This window comes from Lithobates pipiens, unplaced genomic scaffold (assembly GCF_037356315.1).
Source record: "Lithobates pipiens isolate NorthernLeopardFrog02 unplaced genomic scaffold, aLitPip1_a1.2 Scaffold_19, whole genome shotgun sequence".
In the NCBI taxonomy this organism is placed as follows: domain Eukaryota; kingdom Metazoa; phylum Chordata; class Amphibia; order Anura; family Ranidae; genus Lithobates; species Lithobates pipiens.
Genome location: NW_027507764.1, coordinates 40011063 through 40034072, shown reverse-complemented (window position 1 = coordinate 40034072; position 23010 = coordinate 40011063). Strand labels below are relative to the sequence as shown.

Below are 23010 nucleotides of genomic sequence, written 5' to 3'. Positions count from 1 at the left end.
CCGAATTCCCGCCAGCAAAAGATTGAGAGCATGTTCTAATTTTTTTTCGAAGGAAAAAGTTTATATCGGAAATTCCGACCGTCTGTAGCAATTCCGACACACAAAATTCCTACGCATGCTCGGAAACAATTCAACGCATGCTCGGAAGCATTGAACTTATTTTTTTTTTTCTCGGCTTGTCGTAGTATTGTACTTCACCGCGTTCTCAGCGGTTGGAATTTGGTGTGACCGTGTGTAGGCAAGACAGCTTGAGCAGAATTCTGTCGAGAAAACCATCAGCGCTTTTTCCAACCATAATTCCGATCGTGTGTACGTGGTACTAGAAGATTTCCCGCTTTGAGGGTCACACCTTTTTTCGGTAAGCCTCGGACCTGTGCACTGGTGTGGGAGCACGGAGTGTGTTTTATTCACCTGAAGGACTTCTCAAGGACTTTCATTTACAATTCCCAGTGGAGTTCCTTTGCATGCTTCAGTTACACAATTCTGCCACGTAGCAAAGGTATGTCTGGCAGGGTAGGGGACCCGATTTTGCTGCAGTTCAGGAATTGTACCTCCCCAGCCTGTTACTGGGGGATGTAAAGAGAAGCAGCAGATTGATGAGCTCATTTCTATGTCACTTTGCTCTCTCCACCTATCAGCTCCTTTGTGCTGCTTCTTCCTTCTCTGCAGTTTGAGCTCTGCAGTACAGAGGGCTGTGAAAGGCCGATACCAAATCAAAATTCAGGTTGTATATCTGTTGCAGCTTATACCCTTAGTTTTCTTCATCTGGCATAGTATTGCTGTGCAGCGATTGTGCTTTATTGTTCCTATCTTTCAGGGCAGATTTATCATTCTCCTTATACTGGCTGAACAGAATAAACTTTTTGGGTGCACAGGGTGAGAGCCAACTACCTCTAGTCTGCTCGCTGAATTATCAAAGATGGTCACATTGCTGACAGACATTTGCAATTAGTTTAGTTCCAAATTATTTTTTTAAAGAATTTTAACAAATTCGTTAACTACTGCACTACTGGGGATACTGGCTGCATCTGATGGGCACTGGTGAGGCTTCGTTGATCTCTTGTATCATGTCTGCAGTCTCTGACCATCTCCTCTACCATTTCCCCAGTCTCTGACCATCTCCTGTACCATCTCTGATCATCTCCTGTACCATGTCCCCAGTCTGACCATCTCCTGTAGTATATCTGCAGTCTCTGACCATCTCCTCTACCATTTCCCTAGTTTCTGACCCTCTCCTCTGCCATGTCCCCAGTCTCTGACCCTCTCCTCTGCCATGTCCCCAGTCTCTGACCATCTCCTCTGCCATGTCCCCAGTCTCTGACCATCTCCTCTGCCATGTCCCCAGTCTCTGACCATCTCCTCTGCCATGTCCCCAGTCTCTGACCATCTCTTCTGCCATGTCCCCAGTCTCTGACCATCTCCTCTGCCATGTCCCCAGTCTCTGACCATCTCCTCTGCCATGTCCCCAGTCTCTGACCATCTCCTCTGCCATGTCCCCAGTCTCTGACCATCTCCTCTGCCATGTCCCCAGTCTCTGACCATCTCCTCTGCCATGTCCCCAGTCTCTGACCATCTCCTCTGTCATGTCCGCAGTCTCTGACCATCTCCTCTGCCATGTCCCCAGTCTGACCATCTCCTGTAGTATGTCTGCAGTCTCTGACCATCTCCTGTACCATGTCCCCAGTCTGACCATCTCCTGTAGTATATCTGCAGTCTCTGACCATCTCCTCTGCCATGTCCCCAGTCTGACCATCTCCTCTAGTATATCTGCAGTCTCTGACCATCTCCTCTGCCATGTCCCCAGTCTCTGACCATCTCCTCTGCCATGTCCCCAGTCTCTGACCATCTACTCTGCCATGTCCCCAGTCTCTGACCATCTACTCTGCCATGTCCCCAGTCTCTGACCATCTACTCTGCCATGTCCCCAGTCTCTGACCATCTACTCTGCCATGTCCCCAGTCTCTGACCATCTACTCTGCCATGTCCCCAGTCTCTGACCATCTCCTCTGCCATGTCCCCAGTCACTGACCATCTCCTGTATAAAAATATTTTTTTATAAAATAAGTTTCAGTATCGGTCATTTTCGGTATTGGTTTTCGGCCTTGTGTATTTTTCATTTTTGGTATCGGTTTCGACATCAAAAAACCCATTCAGTGTACCCCTAATAAAACTATTAAATTAGAGGTATTGGAATTTCCTTTCAAATTTGGCTGGTGAACATAACGAGTATGAATTTATCCAAAGTTGCAAATTACCTGAAATAACGAATGCCGTATCTTAAAGAATGGAACGTAATGATCTAATAATAATAAATAACAATAATAATAATAATACCAATACCTTTTTATTATGTATTATTAATTTGTTCTTTTTTTTGGATTTTCGAATTTCTGAATTTTCAAATTCCAAAAATTCGAAAATCCAAATTCCAAATTTTTGAATTTCCGAAAAAAGCAAAAATAAACAAATGAAACGAAAAAAAACGAACAAATTTTTTTTTGTCTAATTGCTGAGCTCCTCTCTAGTAAGTTATCTCAGGACTCCACTCCACATTTCCCTAGTCCCTGAAAACATGTTAGAATGACAACACTGTGCAATGCAGTGCAGCCTGATCAGTCCATAGTGCAGACCCCCCCCCTCTGCTATACCTGAAATAGTGGGAAGGTAATACACAGATCACTTATATAATATTAATAATACTCATATAGTATGGACATTATTATAACTAAGTCTAGGCTAAATCTTATTTTCTTAGTTTTAAATAGAATGGGGTTCCTCACTCCAACCACAAAAAAAAAAAAAAAAAGCAAGCGTTGGCAGATGACCCCAAAAAGAGAAGTCAGTTGACGCGTTTCAGCCTATAAGGCCTTAGGCCCCTTTCACACCGGGTTGTTGGCAGCGGTAAAGCGCTGCTATTTTAATGGCACTTTACTGTCGTATTTGCGGGGGTATTCAGCCACTAGCGGGGTGCTTTTAACCCCTGCTAGCGGCCGAAAAAGGGTTAAAACCACCGGAAAAGCCCTGCTGCAGCAGGGCTTTGCTGACGGTATAGCCGCGCTGCCCCCATTGATTTCAATGGGCAGGAGCGGTGGAGGAGTGGTATACACACTGCTCCAAAATGCTGCTAGCAGGACTTTTTTTTACCATCCTGCCAGCGCACCACTCCAGTGTGAAAGCCCTTGGCCTTATACAGCAAGGTGGACACTTGAGTATGCAATGGACTTGAGTTTACCTAGCTTGATATCATCCATATAGCTTCCTTTGTCATTCATGCCAGATCGTGTCGTCTTCCTGAAAGTAGAGCAGTAAGGGCGACTGTTATCACCGTGATAATATATTACACTAGAAAATGATCACAGAACACAAGCACAGCACAGCTCAGGATGGTAACTTGCAGTGACAATGTCTATATAAGGCTTCTACCGACTTTATTGGTACAAATGAGAGAACATTTGGGTTTTATAAAATGATTAGACAATACTTTCTCCTAGATCCTAGATTGTGAGCTCTAACAGCAGGGCCCTCTGATTCTTCCTGTATGGATTTGTATTGTAACTGTACTGTCTGCCATACTGTTGCAAATCGCTGCGCAAACTGTCGGCCCTACATAAATCCTGAATAATAATAAATAATATTAACCACTTGCCGACCATCTCAGGCCGATATACATCGCCGAAATGGCTCTCCTGCGCAAATTTCCATACCTGTACCTCAGTTCGTAAAAGCAGAATAGAGGGCCCACCGTGCGCCACAGGAGTGTGTCCACGGGTCCCGCAGACTTGATGTCCACCGGTGGACCACGATCGTGGCGAGGAGAGGCAGAGCGGGGGACTGCCTACCTGCCTATGTAAACAAGGTATTTTCCTGTTCTTCTGCTCCCAGTGATCTCTGTCATGATCCAGTAAAGCACCCCCCCCCCCCCCACACCTACATTTAGAACACGCTGAGGGAAAACACTTAACCCCTTCCCTATCAGTGTCATTTTTACATTGATTGATTAGTGCATTTTTATAACACTCATCAATGATTTAATTTCACTGGTCCCCAAAAACTGTCATTTGAGGTCAGATTTGTCCGCCGCAATCCTGCTAAAATTCGCAGATCGCCGCCGTTACCAGTAAAAACAATAAAAAAATGAAAGGTCCCTAAATCGATCCGTAGTTTGTAGATGCGATAACTTTTGTGGAAGCCAATCAATATACGCCTATTGCAATTTTTTTTATTTATTTTTTTACCAAAAATATGTAGAAGAATAATATATATTGGTCTAAACTGATGAATAAAGTTCTTTAATTATATATATATATATATATATATATATATATATATATATATATATATATATATATATATATAAAAAATATGTGGGAATTTTTTTTTTTTCCTGCTACAAAACAAGTTTTTTTTTTCTAAATTGTCACTCTCTTTTTGTTGTTATAAACAAAAAAAAGATTGACAATTTAGAAAAAAAAAAACACTTTTTTTTGTGCTATAAACAAACAAAAAAACGCAAAAGGTGATCAAATACCACCAAAAGAAAGCTCTATTTGTGGGGAAAAAAAGGCATCAATTTAGTTTGGGTACAGTGTCACACGACCGCGCAATTGTCAGTTAAAGCGACGCAGTGCTGTATCGCAAAAAAATGCTCTGGTCATTAAGGGGGCTGAAGTGGTTAATAATACTTTTTTTTTTTTTAACTATCATAAATAAAGTGGATCTCCTTCATCCTACAAGCTCTAACCAGGCGATACATAGTATCTAGTCAGAAAGACCTTGTGCTAACCTCTTCTAAAATACAAGTCTGTGTGAGGACACCGGCAATGCCGGGGTGTGGCTATTACTCAGCTCTGCAAACACAAAGCATAGAAGGGGGAGAGAGCAGGAAGCTGCATTTTCATTTAGGCACCTTTCACACTGGGGCAGTTTTCAGGCGCTACAGCGCTAAAAATAGCGCCTGTGTAGCGCCTGAAAAAAACCGGCCCCTTTCACTCAAGTGTGAAAGCCGGAGGGCTTCCACACTGGAGCGGTGCGCTGGCAGGACGGTGAAAAAAGTCCTGCTAGCCGCATCTTTGGAGCGGTGAGGTGAAGGAGCAGTGTAATTCACCACTCCTACCCATTGAAATCAATGGGGCAGCGCAGCTATACCGCGCTTTGTGGGCGGTTTTAACCCTTTTTCGGCTGCTAGTGGGGGTTAAAACTGCCCCACTAGTGGCCACATACTGCCAATAAAACGGCGGTAAAGCGCCGCTAAAAATAGCGGCGCTTTACCGCCGACGCCCACACCGCCCCAGTGTGAAAGGGGCCTTAGAGAAAGTTATAATACAGTTAAGTTAATACATTTTGAAGAACATACCAGTCACAAATCATAAAGTGTGGAGATAAAATGGTGTGAAACTTCAACTAGGCTTCACCACTTGTTCTGCATGAAACGATCGTCTAAATGTTGTAGACTGACCTTTTTGAGGAGGAGGGTTCACTCTTTCTTTGTGGCCTTTGCAGCTTCTCTTGCTCTGCTTCTAAAGCAAGCTTTAATTTGAAGTAATTATAAGCATCTCTGGTGCTGTCTGCAGTGTCTGGTCCATTTCTGAGGTGCTTGTCCTGCTTAGTGGCGGAGCTCCCAGCCGGGTTCCTAGATGGAGCGGAGCCCAGCAGTTTAGCAGAGAATTCTTTCCCCTGTTGCAGCGCTGGGTTGGAAGCACCACCGCTCAGTGGCTCTTCCGTCTTCCCAATAACCATCTCATTTTTCTGGGGATTGTTTTTTGTTTGCGATGAAGGAGAAGTTGCAGATGGTCGTCTCTGCGATCGTTTTTTCAGCAAGTCCTAAAAGAAAGAAAGAAAGAAAGAAAGAAAGAAAGAAAGAAAGATGACCTTCTGAATGCTCAGTATCTGCATTACCTAAGGCAACGCTTCTCAACTGGGGTGCCACAGCAAAAAAAAAAAAAAGAAAATGCGTGCGCTCAGATGCACCTCCTGGTGTAAATGAGCCCTCAGACTGGTGTGCCCTGGGATTGTGCATGATTCTAAAGGGTGCCTTGACTGAAAAAAGCTTGAACACGGGCTTAAAAAAAAAAAAAGGTAATACTTTATTGTTATGAATGAGCAGAATTATGCCGAAAATTTATTTTCCTTCTTCAGTAACTAAAGAAAAAAAAATTAAAAATTATACACACATATTTCACAAAAAAAAGCATGGAAAGCCAAGACACCAGCTAAAATCTATCGGTAATTAGAAAGCAATCCTACTGTTCAGTCTCAACTGATGGCCTATCAAAAGGTGTCTCATTACTAAGGTGTCACACAAGAAACATCTCATGATGGGTAAAAGCAAAAAGCTCTCTCAAGACCTTTGCAACCTTATTATATTGATGACATTGGTTACAGAAGGATTTCTAAACTTCTGATGTTCCAGTGAGCACTGTTGGGGCCATAATACAGAAGTGGAAAGAACATAATTTCACCATAAATCGGCCATGACCAGGCGCTCCTCACAAGATTTCTGACAGAGGACTGAAAAGAATTATCAGAAGAGTTGTCCAAGAGCCACTTGTAGAGAGCTTCGGAAAGACCTGGAATTAGCAGGTACAATTGTTTCAAAGAAAACAATAAGTAATACACTCACCCCACCATGGCCTGTGTGCACGCTCACCACGCAAGGCTTTATTGCTGAAGAAAAAGCACGTTGAAGCTCATTTAATCCCTTGGTGCCAGCTGCCATCGGCCCTTAATGGGGGTTTGCTATGCCGGGATGCAAGGCGGGGGTTATGGCCATGATCAGCTGTCGCGGGGGTCACGTGGTCGGAAAAGTCCCGAGCTCCGTTTGTGTGAGCTGCTGGTCACTGTGGCGGGGAGCGTTGCATGCAAATATGCGACTGCTCCGTGCCAAGGCCCGGACGCCGAGAGGCTGCATATTTGCGAGCGTGCGTCGCAAAGTGGCTAAAGTTTGCTGTATAATATTTAGACAATGCTTTGAAATACCGGGAGAATATAGTCTGGTCAGATGAGATATAAAAGTTCAACTCTTTGGATGCCATAATACACACCATGTTTGGAGGTCAAAAAACGCACATCACCCCAAAGACACCCCCCATACTAACAGTGAGGTTTGGAGGTGGGAACATCATGGTGGGGGGCTGTTTATCAGCATACGGTACTGGCAAACTTTATATCATTAAAGGATGGATGAATGGAAAATTTTACCAAGACATTCTTAATAAAAAGCATAAAAGCAAGACAATGATCCCCAACACAAAGCCAAGGAAACTCTCCATTGGTTTCAAAGAAAGAACATAAAGCTAGAATGGCCCAGCCAATCACCTGACTTGAATCCAATAGAAAATCTATGGAAAGAACTAAAGATCAGAGTTCATAGAAGAGGCCCACGGAACCTTCAAGATATAAAGACTATTTGTGTGGAAGAATGAGCCAAAATCACACCCGAGCAACGCATGTGACTAGTTTCTCCATACAGGAGGTCGTCTTGAAGCCGTCATTCCCAACAAAGGATTTTGTAGGAAGTATTAAATACATGTTAGTTAGTTAGTGTGTGCGATAATTTTTCCCTGTGTCATTTCATTTTATTTACACAGAACTTCATTTCTGAACTGATTTCAGAAATGTGCAGAAATGTGCATGTATGGATTGCATGGGTTGTTACCAACATGTGGTGAAAGTTTCATGTCAATAGCACCTTTCGAAATATACTTACCTAGAAAAATGGTAATGTGTTCAATACTTATTTTACCATGCGTAAAATATATATATATTTTTTTATTATTATTACTATTTAATATGAAAACCCTTGAAAATTACCCCTTTTTTGAAAATAGACACCCCAAGGTATTTGGCGATGAGGAAACATTTGCGGCGGTGGGCAATTCTCTGATGGCACCCCCAATCAGGATACACCTCCTGATTACAGTCCCTGTTGTGACAATGGACCATTGTGTTTGATCCCCTTATTGAGCTATCTATTAAGTTTACCTTACTTGACCAGATGCAACTGCACCTTTAAAGAGGAAGTAAACCCTGATAAGTTTACTTCCTCTTTCATTCCCTGCAAAGGCAAAGCATAATGGACTACTAGGCATCACATTGTAGCCCATTATGTGTCACTTACCTGACACAGGAGCCAGCGATGTCACCGCTGTCCCCTGTAGTCCGCCGCATCCATCTTATTGGTGGGGTCTCGCAGCTCCGCCGCTGTCATTCGGCGAAGCCGCGATGACATCACTCCCGCGCATGGGAGCCGACACGCGCGGCAGCTCCGCCGCTGAGAATGCCGCGCTCAGTGCGCCTGCGCGCCGCTGTCTACGGCGCATGCGCCGTAGACAGCGGTGCCCGTTTTCGGGCAAATATCTCCTAAACCATATAGGTTTAGGAGATATTGCTTGGACCTACAGGTAAGCCTTAATCTAGGCTTACCTGTAGGTCAAAGTGGTTTGTAAGGGTTTACAACCACTTTAAGCCCTTGTACACACGGTCGGACATTCTGCCAACCAAATCCGTTGGATTTTGTCTGACGGATTTTGTCCGACGGCTTGTGTCCGAAACTGTTGCATACACACGGTCGGAGGAAGTTGTAGGAAAATCCGATCGTTCAGAACGTGATGACGTTATTTTGTTACGACGGGACTACGTTCAGGCTAGTAGCCAATAGCTTTGATGTAGGAATTTGATCTGAGCATGCGTGGCACTTTGTCCGATCGGAATTCTCTACACATGATCGGAGTATGTCCGATCGGACCAGTTTGTTGGAAAATATTTCCAGCAAGTTGGAAAATTTGGTCCGACAGATATTCCGACGGAAACAGTCACAGCATACCACACACAGTCGGATTATCCGACAACACGGTCCGATAGGACACATTCTGACGGATTCTCCGACCGTGTGTACAAGGGCTTAGGCATGTACTTGCAAATTTCTGGAACAATCTGGTTGTCTAAATCGATATATTTTTCGATATGTCACCTGTGGATTTATCAACTGGTGCCTAATAGTGTCCAACCTGCCACCCACACCCCCCTTTTCAAGTACCATATGGCTTATAAATCTGCTCCAAAGCTCGTCTGGTGGGGATTGGTCTAGCACAGTGATGGCGAACCTTGGCACCCCAGATGTTTTGGAACTACATTTCCCATGATGCTCAACTACACTGCAGAGTGCATGAGCATCATGGGAAATGTAGTTCCAAAACATCTGGGGTGCCAAGGTTCACCATCACTGGTCTTACACCTGTGTGTGCCTAACGCCTTCCTGATTGCATTTGGAATCCTCGAAACATGTCCAGATTGGCTGACTACATGTTTGCTCTCATCACACATCAACATCATTCTGGTGCAAGTTGGCATCATTATTGTGATTATAGTGCAGCCTAAAAAAAGAGGGCATTTATATTTATGGTGTCCCTTTAAGAATTTATTTATGCCAACACGCATAATAAAAATGAAAGGTTTCTAAACTTTTTATTTGTCGTAATGCCCTTGTTGGTACCAAGAAAAATCCTGTTGCTCATACTTCTTTCCAATAAACATGGAGCTTGGTAAACGGTGAACTAGATACAGTAGTACCATAGGTAGGAGACGGTGAAGGGGTTAATGTACAAGTCACATACAGCGGAAGATGGAGATGAAGAGGTTAATGTTCAGATGTGCAGGATAAGGGAAATGAGGGGTTAATATACAGGCCACAAGAGACTGGATGAAGCTGAGTTATATGAGAGAGAGTGGGGCGAGTGAACGGGGCAAAAAATAAAAATAAAAACTCCACAATCAAATGCCCTCCTACCCTGAATCTGCTGCTTGTGCCCGGGAACCAATGCTTGATTATTATACACAATTTATATAGCGCCAACAGTTTACGCAGCACTTTACAATGTATAGGGGGGGGCAACACAATTACAGTAGAATATAAAAAGGTACAGGAGGGCCCGGCTCATAGAGCTTACATTCTAAAGGGAGGGGGTGGTGGTACAAAAGGTAATAGCTGCAGAGAATGAGTTGATGGGGGTGGCTCGGGGACAGTTAGGTGGGTGTGGTATAAAAGCTTATAAAATAAAATAAGATAAAATAAAAGCTTGATCTTTTATTAATTATGTCCTGCTGTTGTAAGGAGAAAGATGGGCTCTTCAAAATAAACACTACACTGCTTACATTTGTGATCGCTGTGATTGGTCATCACAGCAATCACATGGTACAGAGCCACTCGGATCAGCTCTATATACTGGGGGTTATTTACTAAAGGCAAATGCACTTTACACTGCAAGTGCACTTGGAAGTGCAGTCGCTGTAAATCTGAAGGGGGACATGCAAGGAAAATAAAAAACAGCATTTTAGCTTGCACATGATTGGATGATAAAATCAGCAGAGCCTCCACTCATTTCAGATCGACCCCTTAGGCCGCGTACACACGCGGGGACTGTTCGCTCAACTTTGTTCGTCAAACAGTTTGAGCGGACAGTCCGCTCAAAATTAGCATGGACGGACTTGGCCACACACGACGAACGAACAGTCCGCTGAAACTTGCGTGATGATGTGAACGGCACGTACGACGGGACTAGAAATACGACGTCCTATACACTGCAATGCAACCTTCGCCGTGTAAATCCTTTCTGAGCATGCGCGGAACTTAGTTTGACGAACAAGCCTACACACGGGCGGACTGTCCGCTCAAACCAAGTTTCAGCGGACAGTTTTACGGAATTTCCGAAAAACTTTGTTCGTCAGACTGTCCGCTGAAACTGTCCGCTGAAGCCCACACACGAGCGGACTGTCCGCTGAAACACTGTTCAGCGGACAAAGTTGAGCGAACAGTCCCCGCGTGTGTACGCGGCCTTAGAATTACAGCGACTACACTTCCAAGTGCACTTGCAGTGTAAAGTGGATTTGCCATTTTCGTAAATAACCCCCATTGTGTCTAATGACGGCTCAGTTCACAACCATTCCTGGGTGCACTGGCCGCCCAAAGCCCATTTCCGAAGGGACCTTTATAAATGGCGCTATGGGAATAAACCTCCGCACCTCCCTGGCCGTTTTGTTGACAATACGATTGACGGCAATGTAACTCTGACACTCGGGGACTCAGATTTATTGGTGAATTACTTATATGCAATAATCTCATACCTCCTGAAAGCTGGAGATGGGACCAGACATCATCCCCCGGACAATCTTGCTTGATTTCGGCCTCCCATTCTCAGGTGCTGAACTTTTTGGTTCATTTAGAGTGTATGAAATCTTTGTGGTCTCCCAATTATTTTCCTTTGTATTCTTCAATTCATCCTCCAAAGAGAAGCTGCTACTTTTCATGCTACCGTCTGTTTTTTTACTTCCATCCCGTGATGTTCTCAGATATACATGTTTCTGTGATGATGCTGAGCTGTCCTCAACCCTGTGTGTTAAGAGGACCATAAATTGTTCAGAAAATAACAGTAAATAATCACTATTGCCAAAAAACAAAACAAAAAAAACGTATTCCGATATCTGAGTGGGGTACTGATAGTATTCATTATATGAATTCCTTTGTTTTTGCATGCTTTTATTTATATTTAGGGCTGCAACTAACGGTTACTTTCATAATCGATTAGTTGGTCGATTATTGTTTCGATTAACCGGTTAATAACCTTAAAAAAAAAAAAAAAAAAAAAAAAAAAAAAAAAAACAGTGGGTCAAATTGACGTTCATTTTCAACCACAGTGACGGGAAAATTTGAAAATAATAGTAAGAAAACTTCTTGGTCAAAGGAATTTTCAGACAGAGTATGTGGTTTTTGTTTAGAAATGAAGTGAAAATTTCAAAAAAATTCTTTCATTCAGTGAATGTACAAAGATTTTTCATCTGGGGGGCGTGGCCTAGACATGGTGGAGTAGAGATGTGATACTGAAGAGCTCCCGGCCTCGTATCCCCTCTACCGGCCTTTCTGCTGTCTAAACCCGCCATGCCGCCGACTAAACGGCATAGGACAAGAGCTGCTACTCGGGGGGGACCTGCAACCAAAAGTCCCGGAGAGATTAGCCGATTTTTCGAGAAAAAAACAAGATACAAGCTCCGAAGCGTCTGCTTCAACCTTGCGGGACCTCCCGCGTGGCACTTCACAAGAACCCCGGCACCAAGAGGACTTAAAGCGGGATTCCACCCTAAAGTGGAACCTCCGCTGATCGGATCCCTCCCCCCCTCCGGTGTCACAATTGGCACCTTTCAGGGGGGAGGGGGGTGGAGATACCTGTCAAAGACAGGTATTTACACCCACTTCCGGGCATAGACTCCCATGGGAGTCTACGTCATTTCCTGCCCTGCCGCGCTGTCTGCTGGGACACACACGGGTCTCAGTGACAGCGCGGAGATTTCCTATTGCACGGCGCGACTCGTGCATGCGCAGTAGGGAACCGGGAAGTGAAGCCGATTCGCTTCACTTCCTGATTCCCTCACCTAGAATGGTGGCGGCAGCAGCTGAGGGCCGAGCGATCGATCGGCCTCGGCTGCCGGCATCGCTGGAACCCGGGACAGGTGAGTGTCCATTTATTAAAAGTCAGCAGCTGTAGTATTTATAGCTGCTGGCTTTTAATATTTTTTTTTTTTGGTGGAATCCCTCTTTAACTAGCACCAACGGCTCTGCTTCTCAACCCGGCATCTACTTAAAACACTTGGGACCACTCGGTGATGAGATGTCTGCGGGAAGCCCCGATGCTTCTACATCAGCAGACATTAATCAAGATATCAGGGCTCTCCTGCAGGCGCTACCTACGAGGACTGATATAGAGGCGCTGATAAGCCGCCTCGAGGAGACACACTGTAGGGATATCCAGGAGGTGAGAGGGGAGGTGTCGAGCCTGATGGAGCGGGTGCTTGCAGGAGAAGCCTCGGTCTCCTCCTTGGAGTGCCGAGTACTAGCCCTGGAGCAATCGAGGGATCAATACTGTGACGCTGCGGTTAATTTACAGCTCCGCATGGAAGATTATGAGGACCGAAGCCGTCGGTCTAATGTGCGGCTTCGCGGTATCCCGGAGTCCCCTGTTGCAGAAAAACTGGGGGAGGTAGTGACAGGAATCTTTCGCACCATAGGGGCCGATCCTGAGATGACCTTTGAACTAGATAGAGTTCACAGAACCTGGAGGCCGAGAGCTGCAGATTCAGCGAGGCCGCGAGATGTGTGCTGCTTCCACCGTTATGTACAGAAAGAACTCATACTGCGACGCGCCTGGGAGTATGGTGAAGTGGAGCTGGAAGGCGCACAGATTTTGACAGACATCTCCAGGGCCACACTGAAGCGCAGAGCACTACTTCGCCCCCTGCTGGATATGGCGAAACAGCGCGGCTATACCCATCGATGGGGTTACCCCCTGTCAGTTACGTTTCGGAAAGATTCAGCCGTATTCTTGCTCCAGGTGCCGTCGGACCTTTCAGCTTTTTTTCAGCTCATGGATGCGGAAACCGATTAAAATCCCAGATTGGCTGCAACCCCTCCCTCGTCAGATTGGCAGGTCCGGTAACAGGTCCGGTGCCTTTCCACCGCCAAGTTCTCATTCCCGAGATCACCAACGGTCAGGAGGGAGATGGCGTTCGGTATCCAGGGACGCTCACCGTGAGTAACTTAGGGGGCTGCTTTGTGTCCCCATGTTGCCAGACATAACTGTACACCCTTGACCTGCTACATTACGTTAAGTGGGTCAATCTGGTTAATATGATGGAGACTCCCCCTCCCGCCCTTTTTTTTTTTGGTCTGGCCCCCTCACTGTGGGATGCCAGGCTCCTTTTGGAGGTTATCTGTGGTTGTGCGGTAATATGCCTCCCTCTGAACTTTCCACATTGACTCTGGTTTACTATCCTAGCATACTTCTATAGACATACTCACTTGGGTCGGCTGAATCAGAACTGTTTAATACATGTATGTGTGGATTTGACTCTTTATTGTTGAATGTTAGGTCTCAGTCGGGGATTATAACTGAGGGTTTGGGTGGTATTATGTCACCCGTTGGACTCTTTATATTGACCTCTGACCCTAAAATAGGGGAAACACTGTCAGATTGGGACCCGGGACTGTTAGTTTGTCCTTTTTTTTTCTTTTTTTGTGATCTCTGGGGAAGAGCTTAGTCACTGAGGCTTGTTTTGGCACTATTGGAAGCACTAGAGGAATGGAAAATGTAATAATATACACATATATATATATATATATACACAAACATACACAATATATGTGCTTTTTCTATGGCGATTACCGTATTTATCGGCGTATAACACGCACCCCAAGTTTAGGAGGGAATTTTGTGGAAAAAACTTTTAGGAGGGAAATTTAAGGAAAAAAAACTTACATTTAAATGCCCATCAATGCAGCCTTATCAGTGTCCATCTGAAGCCTCGTCAGCGTTATTTGCAGCCTTGTCATGAAGCCTGTCCTCATTGCAGCCTTGACATGCAGATTCTCCGCTTATGTTTTTAAAAATGGCGCCGTCGAGATGTCCCGTGTATCTCGGCGGCACCCGGAAGTTCTTGGCGGCTTTCGGCCGCTCTCGGACCTTCTCTGCGGCTTTCGGCCGCTCCCGGAGGCTTTCGGCCGCCACGGCCCTTCTCGAAGGCTTTCGGCCGCTCTCGGAAATCGTGGAGTATCGGTGTATAACACGCACCCGCGATTTTCCCCTGATTTTAAGGGGAAAAAAGTGCGTGTTATACGCCGATAAATACGGTACATATTTTATTGTCTCCCCCCTTTCCTTTCCCTCCCACCCTCTCCCTCTTTCTCCTCCTTCTCAATTTTTCCCCCTGCCTCTCTCCTTTTTTCCCTCCCTTCTTTCTTCTTTTTTCCTCTAGTCCTTTTATTTCCTGATCTTTGTCTCCGCCTACCCCCCCTTTTTTTTTTCATATTTTCCCTCCCCCCATCTTTTCTTTCCTCCTCTTTCCTTCCCTTACTGTCCCCTTCCTTTCTTTTTTCCTGTCTTCCTTTTCTTTTCCTATTACTGTTTTCCCCCTTCCCTTTACTTCTCTACTTCTCTGTTTTCCTCCCCTTTCTTTCCTCTTCTTTTTCCTTTATCTCCTTTCAATAGTGCCCCCTTTTTTTCCCCTTTTTCTTCTTCCCCCTCCCTGTCCCCCTCCCCGTCCCCCTCCCCCCCTTTTTTTTTTTTGAGGGGGGATATGGGGATATGGAGCGGGGGAGGGGTGGGTAGGTGAGGACAACAGTCACTTGGTGGCGATCTAGTTGTTGACCTGGACTCCCTCAGGTGTGCTTATTTAAGGCGGACCGAGGGACCCTTTGGACCCTTCGGGTCTAAGTCTTTACAGATGATGTTATTATATTGTCTTACATTTGTTCAGGGTTGTGATTTATTGCTGGATTTTCTTTTTTTTCCCTTTAATATATGCCGGTATAAAATGATGTAATTTATATGGCCAGGAATGGGGGAATAGGTTGGGGGAGTCTTCTCTCCAACCCGTCTACCTAATACCCCAAATAGGATGACGCTTTAAATCCAGCATATCGCTGGTATGCGTTAGAGCAATTTTTTTTTGCTATTATAGTGTTTATTCCGTATTTTTAGAGCGGATTTTCTTACTTCTATTCTTGGGGGCTGGAAGGCCCTGTGTCTCTTTTTTTTTTTTCCCCTTTGGGGTTGTTTTTTTTTTTTTTTTTTTCTTTTTTTTTCTTCTTCCTCTTTCTATCTAATACTCACTTTAATTTTCTTGCTTGGGTGGCCCCTGCCTGATGGATCTTTGTAAACTTTAAGCGGGATGACAAACCGTATTAAGTTCATCATTTTTAATGTTAAGGGGTTGAATTCCCCCGAAAAGCGGCGTATCCTTCTGCAGGATCTGAAGAATTCTTGCACTGATGTGCCATTTATCCAAGAAACGCATTTTAAAAAGATGAATCTCCCTTTCCTTAGGTCAAGATTCTTTCCTCAGGTTTACCATTCTACCAATCCCTTTGCTAAGACTAAAGGTGTCTCTATCATGATCTCTAGCAAGCTTCCCTGGGTACTCCAAGAATCCCGGATGGACCCTGAAGGTCGCTTTCTTTTTCTAAAGGGCCGTATAGGGCAGTGATGGTGAACCTTGGCACCCCAGATGTTTTGGAACTACATTTCCCATGATGCTCATGCACTCGGCAGTGTAGTGGAGCATCATGGGAAATGTAGTTCCAAAACATCTGGGGTGTCAAGGTTCGCCATCACTGGTATAGGGGAACTTTTATTTACCTTCGCTACGATATATGCCCCCAATGTTCATCAGGACGTGTTTCTTAGAACTACTTTTGAGCTTTTGAGAGATTTCAGGGAGGGCCAGTTGATTGTGGGAGGGGACTTGAATATTCCCCTTTCACCTTCAGTTGATACCTCTACCTCGAGTTCTTCGGTCCCTGTTTCGGTAAGGAAGAAAATAACCCAGTGTTTATTGCGGGACCAACTGGTGGATGTGTGGCGTTTGCAACATACAGGAGAAAGGGACTATTCTTTTTATTCCCCCCCTTATAAATCCTATTCAAGAATAGATTTCTTTCTAATCCCTCATGACCTCTTGCACCTAGTGGAATCTTCATATAATGGTCATATCACTTGGTCCGATCATGCTCCTGTAGCCCTTATTTACACTCCCTCAAAGAACCCCTCGCCAAGGTCATTATTCTGGCGCCTCAATGAGAGTCTTCTCCAGGATCCAGAGGTTTTGGCAGATGTGACTAAATCGCTCGACCTGTACTTTCAAGAAAACGAGGTGCAGGATTATGACCAGGGAATGGTTTCGGAGGCACATAAATCGGTTCTTCGTGGGGTTTTGATTAAACATGGGGCCCGGATTAAACGAGCGCGGAATGAACAGTTGACTAAGTTATTCTTTAAACTAGCCTCTACTGAGGCAAGCCATAAACATGCTCCTACGTGGGCCCTAGAAATTTAACTGGGGACAATACGTGCCGAGATCAATGACCTACTTCATTATAAAGCAAAGGCGGCACTCCAGTTTTGCCGGAAACTGACCTATGAGTCGGGGAATAAATGTGGAAAGAATCTAGCTTGGTCTGTTAGGGAGCTGAAGTCTGCTTCCTATATACCGCAGCTGGTGGATGCGAACGGTCAATGGGCCTCTACTCCAACTCAGATAGCCAAGGTTTTTGGGGAATTCTATCATGATCTTTACAATCTGCCCCCCTCTGGATCTAGTCAGGAAGAAATAGATAGGTATGTGGCCTGCTCCGGACTGTCCACGTTGTCATTTGATTCGCGAGAACGCTTATAAGACCCAATTACATTAGAGGAGGTACAGCGAGCGGTGGGCTCCTTGAAAGGGGGTAAGGCCCCGGGCCCAGACGGATATACTTCACAATATTATAAGATCTTCCTCCCCGCCCTTGGCCCACGTCTGGTGCGATTCTTTAACGGTTTGGGTACGGGGGGGAACTTTCCAAGAGATACCCTTAGAGCCCATATCTCGTTGATTCCCAAGGAGGGCAAGGACCCGGGCCTTTGTGGGAGTTATAGACCGATCTCCCTCTTGAACTTGGATTTGAAATTATTTTCCAAAATTCCTGCTACACGTCTGGCGCAACATCTACAATCCCTCATTCATATTGACCAGGTAGGCTTTATCCCTACCAGGGAAGCCCGGGATAATATCATCAAAGTACTTAATTTGGTGTATAAAGCTAAATCATCCGGGACTCCCTGTCTTTTTGTGAGTACAGATGCTGAAAAGGCCTTCGATCGGGTCAATTGGACATTTATATTTTCTGTCCTCCTTCACATAGGCCTAAGGGGACATATGATGTCGTGGATAAGTAAAATATATTCATGCCCTCTGGCTCAGGTAAAAGCGAATGGGGTGCTTTCGGCCCCTCTAGACATAAGGAACGGAACTAGACAGGGGTGCCCTCTGTCACCCCTTTTATTCGCACTGTCCCTAGAACCGTTCCTCTCTACTATCCGACAAAATCCAGACATAATGGGACTTCAAATGGGCAGTATTGAATGTAAGATCTCCGCATATGCGGACGATATGCTGTTCTCGATAACGAACCCCAGAACCTCTCTGCCAAACCTACTTCGAGAATTTGAAATTTATGGGGGGCTTTCCCATCTAAAAATTAATTTTTCAAAGTCAGAGGCCATGGGGGTGGCTGTCCCTCCACAAATCTTATTAGATTTGCAATCGAATTTTCGATTTAAGTGGACGTATACGGCCCTAAAGTACTTAGGTACATACATCCCGCCGGATATAACGAGTGTGTTTGCGCTGAATTTTCCCCCTCTTGTTACTAGGACACGTGGTCTCTTTCAAAAATGGCGCTCTGGTCTTCATTCATGGTTTGGGAGATGCAATCTTATTAAAATGAATATTCTTCCTAAATTTATATATCTTTTTCAGGCTCTCCCAGATTCCAGTCTCATTTTTTAAACAGGCCCAGTCCATGTTTATCCAATTCATATGGGCCCACAAAAAACCTTGACTTAAGCAATCACAACTGACATTAGCCAAACAACAGGGAGGGTTAGCTCTTCCTGATTTGCGACGCTATCACCAGGCCTCTCACATGGGGCGGGTGTTAGACTGGAACCGTAATCAATCCACTAAGCTATGGGTGCAATTAGAACAGTCTCACTCTCGTATCCCACTGAAAAGCGCCCTGTGGTGCTACAAAGATCTGCCTAAAGATTTGAAATTACATCCTATCATAGGGGCCTCTCTGAAAGTCTGCTATCGGATGGCTAGCCAAAAAGTACTTACGACCCTGGCCTCCCCTCTATTTCCTATCCTCGGACATCCAAACTTTTTGGGGATTTATTCCCAAGAGTATGATTCGATCAGACGTGCTAAATTGGACCATGCATCTAAATATGTTATTGACGGAAAATGGCCAGCTATCTCAATCCTGATCGATCCATTGGGAAAATTTCAGTTGACTTTTTGGAGTGCAGTGCGATTATATCATTTCCTTCATTCTCTTCCCAATCCCCAAGAATTCGATCGCCGTCAGACGGATTTTGAGACGCTATGTACGAGTGAGGGTCCTTTGGCCCATATCCTGTCTCAGACATATGCGCTGCTGAATACACCTTCGGAGCACCCTGATTTACCGTGTCTGACCAGTTGGGAAAGGGACCTTAATCGTACATTTTCCCCGGAGCAAAGACATTGTATTATTACTCTTGTTTTTAAGTCCTCGATGTGCACCAAGATGCAGGAGACAAATTTTAAAGTTCTAACCAGGTGGTACTTGACACCAACTAAACTGCATAAATATTCCCCCTCCGCCTCTGACAGATGTTGGCGTTGTGGGGTAGAAGAGGGTACGTTGCTTCACATATTCTGGTCTTGCCCTAGTTTGACCGTCTTCTGGAGAGAGGTAAGGCGCATAACACAGAAATTTACGGAAATTTCAATTCCGGAAGAGGCGGCATTTTTTCTTTTACACCTCTCACAGATCCCTATTAAAAAATATAGAAAATCCATTCTAAGACATTTAATAAATGCTGCGAAGTCCTGTATTCCGTTTTATTGGAAACAAAGCTCGCCTCCCTCCATTGTTCATTGGGTCAGGAAAGTAGAAGAAATTAAAAAGATGGAAGATTTGATCCTCACAGCACAAGATAAACAGGAGACCTTTAAACAAACTTGGAATGACTGGAATGACTTCATATTCTCGCTGGAGGGACGCCGTCTGCTTTCACCTTAGTGTCCGAAACTGACCTAAAGGGGCCCTTGGGCAGTGGCTATCATTGTGGGTCCCCCCCCCCTTTTTTTTTCTTCTCTCTTTTCTCCCTTCTGTTACTTATATCTTTTTGAAAATGTGAAAAAGTGGGACATGCGGCCCTCTTCTTGTGTATGGGATTGGCCGGTACCGGGGGGGGGGGATATGGGGTTTATATGATCTCGAACCCTGACACGGCACTCTCATTAGATCTCGCCAGGATATGATGGATGGATGACAGTCGTGTAACTGCGAGTCTTTGGCTTTATGGATTGTTTTGTACTCTGTCATGGTATGTTGTATTTTGGGGACCGCTTCTCCCTGTTTTGAATAAAGATTATAATTAAAAAAAAAAAAAAGATTTTTCATCTGAATATTCTCACCTGAAAATTGATCCGCGAGGCCAGCGTAAGGCTCGGTACACACCTATGCAGTTTTTGCTTTTGATCAGTTTCTGCAGTGCTTTTTGCTGTGTGTTTTGATTTTTGTGTATGTGATTTTACTGCAATTTGCGTTTTTTGCATTTTTTTTGGGCAGATTAAAAAATACAAATTGCTGCAAAAACGCACTACATTCTTTTCTGCAGCTTCTCCATTGAAGTATATTGAACCAAAAAAAGCACAGTTTTGCGTTAAAAGTCCCCGACCCTTTCCAAATATGCAGCGGCTGAAAAAAAGCACAGATATGAACGTGTCCCATAGGAAACCATGTAAATGAACTGTAGTGTGTTTCTGCAAAAATCACCAATAAACATATAGATGTGAACCAGGTCTAAGCCCCTGTACACACGGTCGGAGATTCTGCCAACCAAATCCGTCGGATTTTGCCCGTCGGATTTAGTCCGACGGATTGTGTCCGAAACTGTTGCATACACACGGTCGGGCCAAGTTGGCGAAAAATCCGATCTTTCAGAACGTGATGATGTAATTTCGTTACGATGGGACTACATTCAGGCTAGTAGCCAATAGCTTTGATGTAGGAATTTGATCTGAGCATGCGTGGTACTTGGTCTGATGAAAATGCTCTACACATGATCGGATTAGGTCCGTCCGGCCCAGTTGGTCGGGAAATATTTCCAACATGTTGTAAAATTGGGTCGGACGGAGATTTGGATGGAATCAGTCCGATGCATACCACACACAGTCGGATTATCTGACGACACGGTCCGATAAGACGCATTCCGACAGATTCTCCGACCGTGTGTACAAGGCTTAAGACGTTTAGTAACATAATGAGGTTAAAAAGACTAAAATTTGCCCTTTATAGTACAAAAAAGCAAATAATCACTACTGGAAGGGGCTCTTTTTTTTTTTTTTTTTTTTTTACTGTACAACAGTGAAAGTAATATTTATAGTAGTGATTGTATTGTTTTACTATAAAGGGCTCATTTTAGTTTTTTTTTTTAACCCCATTATGTTACTGGCCGATTAATCGATTATGAAAATAGTAAATTCGGAAATGAATCGATTAATCGATTAGTTGTTTCCCCTATTTATATTTTATATAATTTTCTCTCTGTAGATAGATGGATGAAAAATATAATATATATATATATTCCATCAATCTACACACACACACTTATATGTACATGATCTGGCACAGCCAAGCCGCCTTACGGCCTTATATCTAGGTTATACAGTCAGCAAGCAGTTAACCAGTCTTTTACTAAACTGTGGGGGAGGTGCTTTTACTAGGAGAAGACACGGATCCTATTCCCTGCTTTGCAGAGACACGGGATCCATGCCTTCCCTCCTGTCAGAACGGCCATCTGCCTTGTTTGCATAGCTGTTCTGCCTCTCTGCTGGATGATCGGTGGGTGCCAGCGGACATCAAGTCTGCGGTACCCAGCATTGTGCTCCCACTATGTACTTATATATAGGGCCGAAACAACAAATCAATTATGAAATTAATAGATTATGAAAATAGTAAATCGATTAAATCGGCCCCTAACATAATGGGGTTACAAAAAAAATAAAAAAATTCAAATGAGCTCTTTATAGTACAAAAAGAGCAAATAATCGCTACTGTAACCATGCTTTTTTCAGCTGCTGCGTATTTGGAAAGGGTCAGGGACTTTTTTTTTTTTTTTTTTAATGCAAAACGGTGCTTTTTTGGTTCAATATATTTCAATGGAGAAGCTGCAGAAAAGCATGTAATGCATTTTGGCAGCAATTTGTGTTTTTTTTTAATCTGATCAACAACAAATTGGCAACAAAGAAAAAGCAAAAAAAAAAAAAAAATGCAAATCACAGCAAAATCACGTGTGCAAAAATGAAAAAACACAGCAAAAACAGATCCAAAAGCAACCTGCATAGGTGTGTACTGAGCCTAATGCTGGTCACACGGATCGATTTTCTGACGAGAATATTCAGATGAAAAATCTTTGTACATTCTCTGAAGGAAAGAATGTTGTTTGAAATTTTTACTTGCTTTTAACATTTCTGATTTTAAAATGAATGTAATTTCTAAACGAAAACCACATACACCGTCTTAAAAACGACTTTTGACTAAGAAGTTTTCTATTATTTCTAAATTTTCCCATCACTGTGGTTGAAAACGAACGTCGTTTCGACCCCATTAACTAATTAGAAAATCGAACGAACGTTCTTAAAATGACTTTTTTTTTTTTAAGGAAGGCATTGTTTTTGTATGGCCGGCATATAATTTATTACAGTCCTGTTTGAAAATCAGCAAACCGCTCTTTAACTTTTTTTTTTCTTTAAATAAAACAATTTGATCTGAGTCCGATAGTTACCAGATCCACCCTCTAATAGTATATACAGTACATCTCTCCTCTAATAGTATATACAGTATATCTCCTCTAATAGTATATACAGTACATCTCTCCTCTAATAGTACATACAATTTATCTCTCCTCTAATAGTATATACAGTACACCTCTCCTCTAACAGTATTTACAGTATATATCTCCTCTAATAGTATATACAGTTTATCTCTCCTCTTATGCCCTGTACACACGGTCGGACATTCCGACTACAAAATCTGTCTGATTTTTTCAGACGGATTTTGGCCGAAACTTGTGTTGCATACACGCGGTCGCACAAAGTTGTCAGACATTCCGATTGTTCTGAACGAGGTGACGTCAAACACGTATGTCGGGACTATAAACGGGCCAGTAGCCAATAGCTTTCGTCTCTTTGTTCATTCTAAGCATGCGTGGCACTTTGTCCGTCGGAATGGTCTACACACGATCGGAATATTATGCGATCGGATTTTGTTGTCGGAAAATTTTAGATCTTGCTCTTAAAAACTGTGCGTCGGAAAATCAGACGGAAAAAGTCAGATGGAGCCCACACACGGTCGGATTTTCCCACAACATGATCCGA

At 43.9% G+C, this 23010-nt stretch overlaps 1 protein-coding gene across 2 annotated transcripts in view; it reads right to left on the bottom strand.

Annotated features, from left to right (window-relative positions):
* Positions 1 to 23010, bottom strand: part of MINDY4 (MINDY lysine 48 deubiquitinase 4) — a 99867-nt gene that overhangs the window by 63018 nt on the left and 13839 nt on the right. For both annotated transcript variants that reach the window (XM_077490667.1, XM_077490668.1), the window contains exons 4-6: positions 11119 to 11383; positions 5456 to 5820; positions 3233 to 3291 (exon numbers count right to left, since the gene is read on the bottom strand). In XM_077490667.1, coding sequence (XP_077346793.1) covers positions 3233 to 3291; positions 5456 to 5820; positions 11119 to 11383 — 689 coding nt within the window. The remainder of the gene's footprint in view (positions 1 to 3232; positions 3292 to 5455; positions 5821 to 11118; positions 11384 to 23010) is intronic.